This window comes from Rattus norvegicus, chromosome 1 (genome assembly GCF_021556685.1).
Source record: "Rattus norvegicus strain SHRSP/BbbUtx chromosome 1, alternate assembly SHRSP_T2T, whole genome shotgun sequence".
NCBI classification, from domain to species: domain Eukaryota; kingdom Metazoa; phylum Chordata; class Mammalia; order Rodentia; family Muridae; genus Rattus; species Rattus norvegicus.
The window spans coordinates 47,842,880-47,855,450 of record NC_141534.1 but is presented as its reverse complement, the minus strand read 5'-3'; the positions used below and the strand labels follow the sequence as shown (position 1 = coordinate 47,855,450).

The 12,571-nt window shown below is 46.5% G+C and overlaps 1 protein-coding gene across 11 annotated transcripts in view; it reads right to left on the bottom strand.

The window, feature by feature from the left end:
* Arid1b (AT-rich interaction domain 1B) overlaps nt 1-12,571 on the bottom strand; it is a 356,041-nt gene that overhangs the window by 93,601 nt on the left and 249,869 nt on the right. For all 11 annotated transcript variants that reach the window (XM_087642968.1, XM_087642981.1, XM_087643042.1 and 8 more), the window contains 1 exon segment: nt 10,008-10,251. In XM_087642968.1, the coding sequence (XP_087499094.1) occupies nt 10,008-10,251 (244 nt within the window).

The following is a 12,571-nucleotide window of genomic DNA, read 5'->3' as shown; positions in this document are numbered from 1 at the left end:
AGTTTAATTCGGCTGTGTGGGCAAAGGCATAGTACTACAGAAATGAAAATGTGTTTCATGACTGTCTCTAAGGGAGAAAACAGGAGGGGAAGGGAGAAGACAGAGCAATACAATGAGGACTGAGGGCAGCTCTCTAAAAATGATGAATTTTTACCTTAAAAAAAATTAAGGAACTTAAATGTTATAATCCTGTGTGTGTGTGTGTGTGTGTGTGTGTGTGTGTGTGTGTGCGTGCGTGCGCGCGCGCGCGCGCACACACATGCACGTGTGTAATGGATTCAAGGTGATAACTGTGAAGATGGGACCTGAGCACTTGTGAGTTCAGGCCTGAGATTATAACTCGCCTTTATTTTTGGCATTGTGACAGTACGGCCAACAGAGGTCATACCCTAGCTCTAGAAAGGCCAGGAAAAAAATTACAAAACTGGCAAATACAAAAATTGCCTTAAGTTCTTTATCCCTAAGCTTCTCAGTGACTAATAACTAAGTAGTAATCACCTAGACAGGAAAACAAGCAATGAAGATCTCATGAGGGCCAGGGCAGCATGTCTGGGGCTGACCAGAAGCTCTGGGTGGCCAGAGCCATGGCCATCTGAATAGGAAAGTGAGGGTGAGGCCAGCAATGGTGCTTCCACAACCCCATTGAGAAGGCTAGGCACCTCTAGCTTCACTTCAAACCCCACAGTCTCACAATCTGCACTGAAATCAGCCCCTGTATCCAGACTCTCACACCTAACTTTCTGTGAGACAAACAAACAAACAAAGGGAAGCTCCCTCTGAATGGTTAGGAAGAACTACTACCAAGGGTCAAAGGAAAGGTCAACCCAAATGCTTCCCTTCTACTTCCTCACCCCTTCATCTGCTATGCACAGCCACTGCGCTCACTCCAATGTCTCCATCCCCCAATCTCCTCCTCCTTCACAAACCCCACTGTGTACTCACTGTGACTACTCTTCCTTAGGATCCTGCCATGGCCTGCAGGCCCTGATGCTGCCCTTACCCCTTACCAAGTAGCCACAGAGATCCCTTACAGCCTCAACTGGAGCATGGCATTCCTATCCGCCACTCACTTCTAGTGGTCTCCCACCGCACTTAAACCACACATCCTGATCTTACAATGTCCTAGACAACAGTCCTCTTATCCTTTTGAGGGATATACTCTAAAAACTCTAGATGTTTGAGACTGCAGAGGACACTGAACCTTATATATTAAATATATTTTTCCATATACATAAATGCCTCTGATAAAGTTTTCTATTTATTAGGCATAGTAAGAGATCAAAAATAAAAATGTAGCAAAATAACTATATAATGTGCCTATTGAGGCAGGGCCTGCCACTCAAACTCCATAGCTAGCTTACTCTGAGGAGCCCCCGTATCTGGATTCTGGGGAGCTGAACTCCAGTCCAAATGGTTAATTGCCAAGATGTTCCCCAGACCAAGAGCACTTCATGTTTTTCCCATACTCTGTGAGAACACGGACCCCCACATGCAGGCCGGCGCACACCCCCACGTTCCTAGAAACTTTGTGGAATGAACGAGGCAAAAAAGAAAGTAAGGGAGGACGTGGGCAGCCGGACTGATGGGTCTGTCACAGGATACTCCTGACCTAGCAGCTTCTGAAGCTTGACAGAACCACCCATGCAGCACTGCACTGGCATCCTCTGCAAGGTCACACCCTGGCATTCTGCATGTGCATTTAAAGCAGTTTGCAAGTACAAACCCTGGTGTCACTTTCTGTTTGGAAGAGAGAATGTCACCGCTAACAGTCCCCGGTTATACCATTTATAAACATGCAGATGTAGACTATTAAAGATTAATGCGTTTCAGGATTGGTGTGGCATTCCGTTTGTCTCATGCCGAAATCAATTCTGCTTTTCATTAGTCAATGACAACCCCCATCATCCACTGTGGAAGAGAAATCAAAGGTGCATGTGTGTGAATGAGAGTAACTGATGAAACTGATTAGTACCAGACTTAACGGCTATAATCAATCAACACATCACAGTAGTCAGCTTCAGCTTAGCAGGTGACAGGGAAGTAGAAGGAACACTCCTTCTGTATCAGTGACTCGCTTCGTTTTAGACACTCATACGGAAAAGTTTCAAAACACTTCATTTCTATGCACTACTCATTTAGCCACCATTTCCCAAAATGGAGCAAAACGGATTCTGACACCTTCCTCTTCTGGGCTTCAATTAGCTCACAAAAGCTCTATACCCTCAAGTCTCGAGTTCTCAGAGCAGCAGGGCAATGTCAACAGCCTTTCCACAGAGGTGGTATGCTGCTGTGTGCATGTCTGCGGCGGTGACAGTCCACTAGCTCCAGAAATGAATAAGGTGTGTGACTCACTTCAGCAGACAATTGCTATGAAGGACACACAGACACGGGCACAGACCAGACATGGGGGAGGAGGGTGGCGAAGCATGAGGGTGGCAGGTGCTTAGGGAGGAGATCAGAGAGGTGAAAGGGCAGGTGGAAATGAGCAGAAGGTCCCAGTGCTGTCATGGTCTCTGAATATGGAGGAAGAGGAGGAAACAAGCTTAATTTCAGATGTGTTGGAGACAGAAGACTTGGTCCTTTGGAAAATACATGCACATTCATCTCCCGGCCAGGAGAAGGCCAGACTGGGTCTAGGGAGCTCTGTCACACTGGGGTGGACCACATGCTATGAGGTATTCCAGGCTGCTAAGGAGAGGCTGAACAGCACCCTTTCCCTGAACAAGCTCTTCAGAGTTGCACACCATCTCTCAAAACCAGAAGCCGTGACTGCCCCTCTCGCGGTTGCTAAGCATCATTTGGAAAGGATGGGAAATTATCGCTTTGTTTAACACACAAATATTTTACATTGTAAGGGGAAAAAATACTGGCTAAGTTTTCTGAGTTTGTAGAAATGCTGAATTGATGTTTTCTGTGCAACCACAGATTAGAAACATGGATATATCAATGGCATTTTGTGTTTAATTTTTCCCTTTTGCTTGCTCAGTTTGCCAATAAGCAGCAAGCATTCCCCTTGGAACAAGCTGTCACAGAATTTCTCCCTCCAGAGAAGCCAAAAGGGAGCATGTGATAGCTGTTGGGATGTGAGCTCAGCAGGTAGGAGGTTAGTGCAGACACAAGCCGGTTGTTGTCCCTGCAGTGCCATGCGTAGTCTACTTGCAATGCTGAGAGAAAACTGGCCGGAAAATGTTTATTACAGAAACAAACCTGTAATTTACCCTGAGTTTTATTAAGGATAAATTAAACCACGGATAATGTATTTACTAGGATGGGCTTGGGTTGAGCCTTGAAAGATTTAAAAATCCACACAGAACGGATTAAACAAGAGACACAGTTTGCACCCTCTGTGGTTCATGTTACAGTCACTAATCTTGACAAACGACACCAGGAACCTTTATCGCTTCCTTTCACTAATGCCCTTCCTGCTCACTCTGGCCCACGACCAGTTCCTCGCTGCCTCCAGCTTCCTCTTCCCTGGTTAGCACCCTTTCTGAATCTGCTATGTGAATGTCAAATTAAGAAAATCTGTCTTTTGACCAGACTATTTTCTTGTTTTTATCTGCAGCTCTGGAAGCCCACTTGGACGCCATTTAGCATCTTGCCAAGGAGGGGCTGGGACTGTTTAAGTATCACAGAATGTGCATTGTTGTCTGAGGGCAAGTCAGATGAACAATTCTTTCTCCAGGAGCTGAAATGACAGAGCTCTGGAATGAGGCAACTCTTAAGGACTGGAGTTCACAGAGCACAGGCTGTCTCTGGCCAAGCTTCCTCTGCAGTCTATCCTGGCAAGCTTTGCAAAGCACAGAAACTAGAGGCCTTTGTCAGGCAGGGGTATGTCACTCTCGTGGGAAGAGGAAAGGTATGCAGGGTGTGTGTGTGTGTGTGTGTGTGTGTGTGTGTGTGTGTGTGTGTGTGACAGAGAGACAGACAGAGAGAGAGAGAGAGAGAGAGAGAGAGAGAGAGAGAGAGAGAGAGAGGGAGAGAGAATGAGAGAGAGGGAGAGAGAGAGCGAGCGCTTCGGTGCACAGCACTGCAGGGGAAAGCAGGGCTTACTGAGGAGGAAGGGGTGCACAGAGAGGGGCAGAAGACAGCTTGTGGAAAGAATCACAGGCCCTGGGGCTGGGGATTTAGCTCAGTGGTAGAGCACTTGCCTAGCAAGCACAAGGCCCTGGGTTCGGTCCCCAGCTCCAAAAAAAGAAAAAAAAAAAAAAAAAAAAAAAAAAAAAAAAAAAGAATCACAGGCCCCTCCTCACTAGGCTCTTCTTTCAAGCTCTCTGGACTTGACCTACCTAACAAAGCCCTCCTTCTCGTTTGGCTAGCAGTGGGTTAGAGGGGAGATGGGCAAGCCGCCCTCATCAGCAAAGCATACAGCAATGCTTATGCAGCCTAAAGACAAATAACACGAAGAAAACAAAAGCAGGGGCCTTCCTATTTAATACAACTCTGCTCTGCCCTCATGGGCAGGGAGACCTACCTTGGATTAATCTTCCTATAATACAAACCAATTCTATAGAGGAATGGCCTGAGAGTCATTTCCCTTTGGTGAGGCACTCGTGTGACTATCTCAGTTTGTATTCTTTGTCCTGACCTATCATTGGCCATTGACAGTTAGACAAGAGTGACTTAACTCCACACACAGCAGGCCAGGGGCAAAGAACCAAAACCAGCCATGAGCGGGACCCTCAAGTTCCTACCCGTATACTTCATGAACAGAACCAAAGAAGCTGCATGGGCAAACAGAAGCAGACCAGGCCAGGGACACCACTGTCCACCACTGCCCACCCCTCCCCGCATGGTGTGCTCCCAGTCTGCAGCCTTGGCTGCACATACAGCAGGGCAGCAAAGGCTGACAGAACCCTTGGTGTTAAACGGAAGTTGTGCTTTGTTAGAAATCTATGAGGCAAGGCTCAGGAGCACGAGGCCAGTGAAACCATGACACAGGACTCTCAGGGGTCCACAATGCACTGACTGATGCTGACTCAGCTTGGGCAGAGTAGGGGATCTAATCTGGCACATATGTGTATATCCAAAAGCCATTTTCCTTAAAACCCTGCAAGGAGCTCTTGGGCTGTAACTGAAGAAACTGTCACACTGAAACGTGACCAAATCGTTTATTAGAAGACATTGACAGCAAACACTTCCGCATTAACCACAACCTAACCGAAATGAAACACACATGCCCTACCCTCAAGGAGGATGGACACTCTCCGCTCTGGTGTTTAATGGAAGGTGAGAAACAAGAAGGTAAGTAGAAAGCAGACCCTGTAAGGTAATAGCAATGGGGGGAGATTGCTACACAGGGCAGCCTGCACTCCTGCATTGTTCCTACTTCTGCGCCTCACAACAGGCACCTGCGATGCCGGGGTATTAATCGTACCATGTACGATCCACGTCCCTAACAGGGAACCTCCACCCACTTTCTAAGAGCACAGGAAGGAAGATGCCAGGGATGACAGGTGTGCCGGGGCCATCAGGACTCTGGAGCTGAGCCTCAGACACTCACAGGGTTGGGCCTTGGCCTCCCGATACAACAGAGAGGCAGATGTGCAACAGCAGTAAGAATTTGAATCACCATTTAAGACACTTTACTGGGGTGCTGATCTACATTCGAGGCTCACAGTTGACAATTTCCTCTCAGGGCGAGATGGAGAGAAATGGTTACTCTTCTGCAACCAACCCTGGGCAAACAGCACCAGGAAGAATGAGCGTAGCATTTGGCTCTGCCTTGGCCCAGCTGTGGGCTGCACAGCAGCTGGGTGCTTCTCCTCAGTGAGTCGCTGGGAAGGCTATACTGAAGAGCCAGTCCACAGGCAAGGCCAGAGCCAACAAGCTGCTGCTGAGGCCAAGGGCAAGCAGCAGAGAAAGCAAGCCAAAGGCTGCACACACAATGTTCCTGAGGCAGGGGCTTGAGAGTCACGCACACATGGATGTATAGATTCAGAATCAAGTGCAGGGAGCATGGCATCCCAGCCTGCAGCAACAAAACTAAAGATGAGAAATGAGGATGGGGAGGGAGTCTGGCTAAATTAGTCTCTGATAAGAGATATATTAGCCTTTAATTTAAAGTAAATGAATAGCAAAAATTAACTCCTCTGATCTTCAACCTATATGCAAATTTGTTATAAATGGGAAAACTTGTGGGGTTGAATACTTTTTAGAGACAAGTCTCACTATCTAGCCCAACTGGATTCAGTGCTGTGGCTCTCCTGCCTCAGCAGATACTAGGGTTATAAACATGTGCCACCACACTGGGTAGGTGACAGGTCACACTGGGTAGGTAACAAGTCATGCTTTTACAGGAAACCTCATGAAAATATTGTCATGAAAATGTAATGACGACGACATAAAGCCTTATATTCAGGTGAGGACACGGCTCAGTGGCAGACCCCTGCCAAACGTGCCAAGTCTTGGACCCATTTCCCTAAAATCAAAATACAAACAAACAAAATCCAAACCAAACCAAAAGCCAAAGTACGTTTGAAGGTTGGGTGCATAGTTCTGTGGTAGAGTGCTTGCCTCGTATTGGTAAATGGCAAACACTCCCTATCCCTCTCCACGAGGAACGCCTTAGACTGAGCTAGGGAGTGGGGTGTAAGACTAGGAATCACTGAAGTCCATGAAATGGATCACGCTCACACGGACAAGGGAAAGATGCTCAGAGGTCCTGGCTCTTCTGTCCAAGTGAGAAAGTGTCACCCCTGCCAGATGACAAGGCTGGAAGCAGTGTCCCCACCACGGTCCAGAGTGTGGCAAGTCTGGCGGGGTGGGGGCCACACTGCTCAGTTGACCAATGCTGTCTTTATCCTGGCGAAGGGGAGAAATAACCAGGATCTTGAGCTGCTAGCCTGTCTGCCCATCAAACAGAAACTCAAGGTGCAGCAGGGGCACCTGTCAGGCTGAACTGCTGTGCTCAGAGAAAAGAGCGAAGTGCGGGTTGGTCTTTGGGACAGTCCTGCCTTGTTTTCATTACTGCTCTTTACTCTCTTCCCAACTCTCAAGAAGACTGGCGTGGACCCAGGCTCTTCATAGTTATAAAAAAAGGACTTGGGTGGGGTGGGTGGGAAGGTCAGATCGGGGGAGACAGGGGGAGTTGATACTCAGAGGGGGGCTTCCCCTTCTAAGCAAAGTGGGGAGAGGACTTATGTGACAGGGTATGGGGAGGAGAGGAAGGTCTGATGTTGGGTTGTAAAGCAAATAAATAAATAAATAAATTTAACTTTAAAAAAGAGAAAAAATGAATAAATGAATGAAAGAACAAACAAACAAACAAACAAACAAACAAACAGGACTCAAGATGGTGAGAAGACCTTTCCTCTGTTAAGGCAGGCTCTATCTTGCCCCACCCCTGAATGCAGTGGTCACTGTTAGAAATAGTGGTAGTTGACATTGTTGTTCACATGACACATTTTCTAAGAAGGCACCTAAACTGAGGATTTACCCCATCAGATGAGACTGTGGGCATTTCTATGGGGCATTTCTTGAGAGCTTATGTAAGAGAACCTGGCCTGTGTGGGGTACGCCCAGTCATCCACAACCATGTGTCCAAAGCTAGCATGTCTGCTGCGCATGTAACTCTACAGCCCGACCAACACCAATCAATGAAAATGGAATTTCAAATCTCCATTCAGAGCTGGGCACTGTGCTGTATGATGTAATCCCTGCACTGGGAAGTCTGAGGCAGGAGAATCAGCTCAAGATCTAGGCCAGTCTCCAATGCAAAGCAAGATGTTGTCTCAGAAACATGGCACAACAAAATCCCTATTTGGAATGGTAAGTATATTATCAACGCTTACACTAGGAGTTTAAAAAAATCACTGTCTCGCACCTCAGAAAACCGTGTGAGAGTATTAAGGCTCAGATCCACTTCAGAATGAAACCACAAGCTCCCGGGGGTGGGGTGGGGGTGGGGGACAGTGCTTTCTGGCAACAATCTATATCACATTAGCAAAAGACATCTCAATGCCAAACTTGCCTTGGGTAATCTAGAGAGTGGAGCAGCCCTAGTGCTAAGATCTGCCAGTTTCAAGGACAGGTCAGTGCAGGTTTGCTGTGACCACTATGAGGTCAAATAAATACTTTGGAAAGAAAGTAATATCAAAATGCCTTAGCTGAAACACATGGAAACTTTAGTTCTATCTCCTAATAAATTAACAAAGAATCATAAAGCATAACCTTTAATTAAAAATGAACAAACAAGCCAAAACAAAGAAAACACAAGATAGAATATATCACAGAGTGGAGCTGAGGAGACTGCATTGTTGGGTTTACCTGGGCCTTTCCTGGTTTTGAGAGCTTGGTATACTGCCCTCACTGACAGTATCTCAGCTTGGAAGAAATATTACAGTATGATACATTTCTATAAAAGTGTAGTAAATAAAACTAGTAACATAAATGCTAAAAATATAATAAATAAAATTCCTTAATAAATGATAAAACAGAGAGAGAACAGCTGAACCAGCAGAGAGAAGATTCTGGGAAAGAACAGGGGAGGGAGCTGCGATGTGACCTTGGCACTCCCGTTCTGGGCAGGCGATGGGTCCATGGGGGCTCATTTCCTAATTCTGCTGCACATAGAGCACAGTGCCTGTCTGTACATACGCTTCCATGTTTGGCTAACAATATTTATAAATATTACACACTATGTATTTTATAACATAAAAGGAAGAAAATGTAAAACAGGTAAAATTATCTCCTGTGATTTTGGGGGAGAAGAGGATAAATAAGAACTTTTCTAGCTGTCCGATTCTCATCTTAATAGTAAGTGGGATGTGCTTTCTGTCTGCATCGCATCGGCAGACACTGCAGGTCAAACATCGCTACAGTTCTGTGATCCTGGAAAGCTAGTTTGATGGGCAATGACAAAGAACTGAGAAGGTCTGGACAATTGCTAAGACACCAGAGAAAAGACGCATGTGCTTAAAGCAATTAAGAATCCCTAAAAACCTGACACAGGCGTGCGCACACACAGAAACACACAGACAGACAGACATGCACACAGACAAGGCACACACACACACACCCCCACAGACACAGACATGCACACAGACAAGGCACACACACACACACACACACACACACACACACACACACACACAGACATACATGCACACAGACAAGGCACACACACACACGTACACACAGACATACATGCACACAGACAAGGCACACACACACAGACATACATGCACACAGACAAGGCACACACACACACAGACATACATGCACACAGACAAGGCACACACACACACGCACACACAGACATACATGCACACAGACAAGGCACACACACACAGACATACATGCACCCAGACAAGGCACACACACACAGACATACATGCACACAGACAAGGCACACACAGACAGACAGACATGCACACAGACAAGGCACACACACACAGACATACATGCACACAGACAAGGCACACACATACATGCACACACACAGACAAGACACACACACACTCACACACAGGAGATACAGATGTCAAGTGAACACAAGAGTTAGAAGGGCACAAACTGTCAGACCAAGTTTGAGCTTGTATCAGCACAGCCCTTTGGCCTGTAGTTGGGCACGATCAGTGTATGACTGTGGGCACAGAGAAGCATCACCTCTAAACATGTCAGAAAATAAGGCCCACAGCATACACATGGGCGACACTCGTCAGCAGTTTCATCTTCAGGACATATATTGATGAAGGGTCCTCACTACAGGACGATTACAAGACAGGAGTCAGGGAAGGGGTTTGTTTCTGGCAAACTGAACATTTGAAAGTAGCTGTCTCGTCTAAAGTAGTTGGGCATTGATCATTCATTTGTCGACTCTTATGAAACTGGACCCTCATATGTTTGTCAGGGAACTCTGTTACAGCCCCAATATGCAATCGTATTCATGGTTTTGCGGAGTAAACAGTGCCTAGGAAGGCAGAGTGTGAGCTGCTCTGGAGACACCTGTCTTCACACGGGGCGAGGTGGGGTGGGGTGGGTGGGACCAGTAGGCATGGCAGTACCTGGTATACTCGCAGGGGAGATTGGGCCAGACCTCGACTGGTTGCTGCCCACAGGAGAGCCAACAGGAGAAGGTGACGGCCCTCCGGGGATGCTGGAGAGGTGGGGTGATGCATGTGGGGAGAAAGGAGACTGAGCTGGGTTGCTCTGATCCCCCTGGCTGCTCGTAGACCCGGACGCACTGACCGCTGAGCTCAGAGTTGCTTCTGTTCCCGTGGGGAGATCATCGATGGAGCCAGACAGGTCCTGAGGAAGAAAGAGAAAGCGGGTGTTCATACACGTGGACAGCAAGTACAGGAAACATGGTTTGAAAGCCACAGTGTCACTCCTTCAGAGACAGTGTGGATGGGTAAGACCGAGACTTGGAGTGGCCACTTCTCACTAGACTCCAGCAAACTCACACAGCAGGCTTGGCATCAACTAAACATGAGGCAAGCTGCACCTTGCACTCACAAATGACTTGAAGGCTCCCCTTCTGCCACCCAGCCGTGCGCCTATTCAAATGTTCTGTCAGGCAGCACTCGGCTTAGCAAGTTACCACTGGAATGGAGTAAGCAGTCGTCCACATAAATGCTAAAATATAACAAATAAAACTCTTTAATAAATGATAAAACAGAGAGAGAACAGCTGAACCAGCAGAGAGAAGATTCTGGGAAAGAACAGGCGAGGGAGCTGCCATGTGGCCCCTAGCACTGCCATTCTGAGGCAGGCGATGGGTCCATGGGGCTACATGAAGTCCTACAAGAAGACTTCAATAAAGTGAGCAACTATAGGCTTGGGGGAACTGTCACAAGGACATTCAAGCTGGGATGTTGTAATCTAATAATGGTCAAAATTATAGCTGAATTTTGTGGTGAAAATTCTCCCATCTTTAAGCAATATAATAAAATAGTGCATTTGTATTTTAATACATTATGAAAATACAATCCTATAGACATTATATGGTCAGAAATGAGTTCTGATGTTACAGGACATGCCCTTATGCAACAATTCTGCACTGTTAATACCATCTGATTTGACTACAATCTTCTCAAAGGCAGTTCCTAGAATCTCCCCTTGAAAAGTCCACAGAACAGAGGTTGGGAGTAATAACTGCTTAAGGTCACGCTCCTCAGAAGAGAACACAGGCAACTGAAGAGAAGACAGGCAAGATGGGAAAGAAGACACTATAGCGGATAAGAGTTTCGTGGCTGTTCTTACAGTACTGGAAGGGGAAGCCCTTCCCCAGATGCCCAGAAACAAGACACAGGCCTGCTGGTATGACAGCTCTCCTAGGTGGTCAGCTCAGTAAGGCAGAAGCAGAGGAAGAGCCTAGGCCAACATATAAAGGACCAGGGCATGTGGCTCTGAGTGGATGTGCTCCACGTGGCTCTGCCCACACATAACCTTGCTCACTATAACGTCTTCTGAAGTGAGCGTTCAAGACAGATTCAGGAGAAATTCGGCCCAGAAAGTCAGCAGCTGACAAACCCAAGCCTAGACCCTAAGCCCTGCCCCGGACAGCGAGCTGTACCAGGAGCTTCCTTTCTAGAGGCATGTCATCAAAAAACTATATAAACTATAGCTGATCAGGCCATAAAACCAGGGGATTTAAATAAAACATCTCATGACAAGAAACCATTGGCTTAAGTAAAATAAAGAGTAATCTTTAAAGTCAAGTTTCTGCTTGTGAAAAATAACAAGATGATTGAAAATATCTAACCTCTGGAAAAGGTATTATCAGCTCTCAAATAGATGAGGTAAATTGAATCAGATTCTTCAGAATGCAAAGATAAAACAAACATTTTTGCTGTAGGCGACTAGCACACGTGATTTTGCACACACTCAGCGGGTAGACCTTCCTATTTAAACTTGATTACTCACTGGCTCAGGGACGGTCCCCCTTAGATCTTATAAATTAGATTTCACTTTTACAAAGCCAGGTAGAAATAAAGGAAGGTTATGAATCCAGTAATATGCCACATACAACTCAGAAATGCACCAATCCACACAATTAGTACAGTTCCACGAACAAACCCCGGCTGACAAGTCCGAAGAGGAAAGGGCCTCCTTTCCCCCACTCCTGGATTTCTGCTCCCTTCTCGCTGTACCCACCCTGAGAAATGAGTGGGTGTGGATCTGCAGGAAAGGAATAGGCATCTTGGGCTAACCTTTTCAGTGTTTGCCTCCCAGGTATCTCCTTCCTAATCCAGGTAATCAATTCAATAACCAATAATTCAATGTGTAGGTTGCAGGTGAGTTCTAACTATGCCCTGCCCACAAGTTCACATAGTTAAATGCTTGAAACAAACAAAACACAAAGAAACAACTAACGCCCTCAAATCAGTATTTGTTAACAGACTAGAAACATATGTTATTCAAATGGTGGCCCTTCCTGTATTTCCTTATAGCAGGACATAGCAGCCCTTATCCTGCCTATGACAGCCAAGGCAAGGACTGAGCAACAGGAACAGACCATGTGACTTAAGACGTTTACCATCTGACTCCTGAGGCAAAGGCCTAGGACTGGTGCTAGGCAGGTCTCACAGGAAGACCTCACTACCTGTGCTAGTTCTTGCACAGCTCC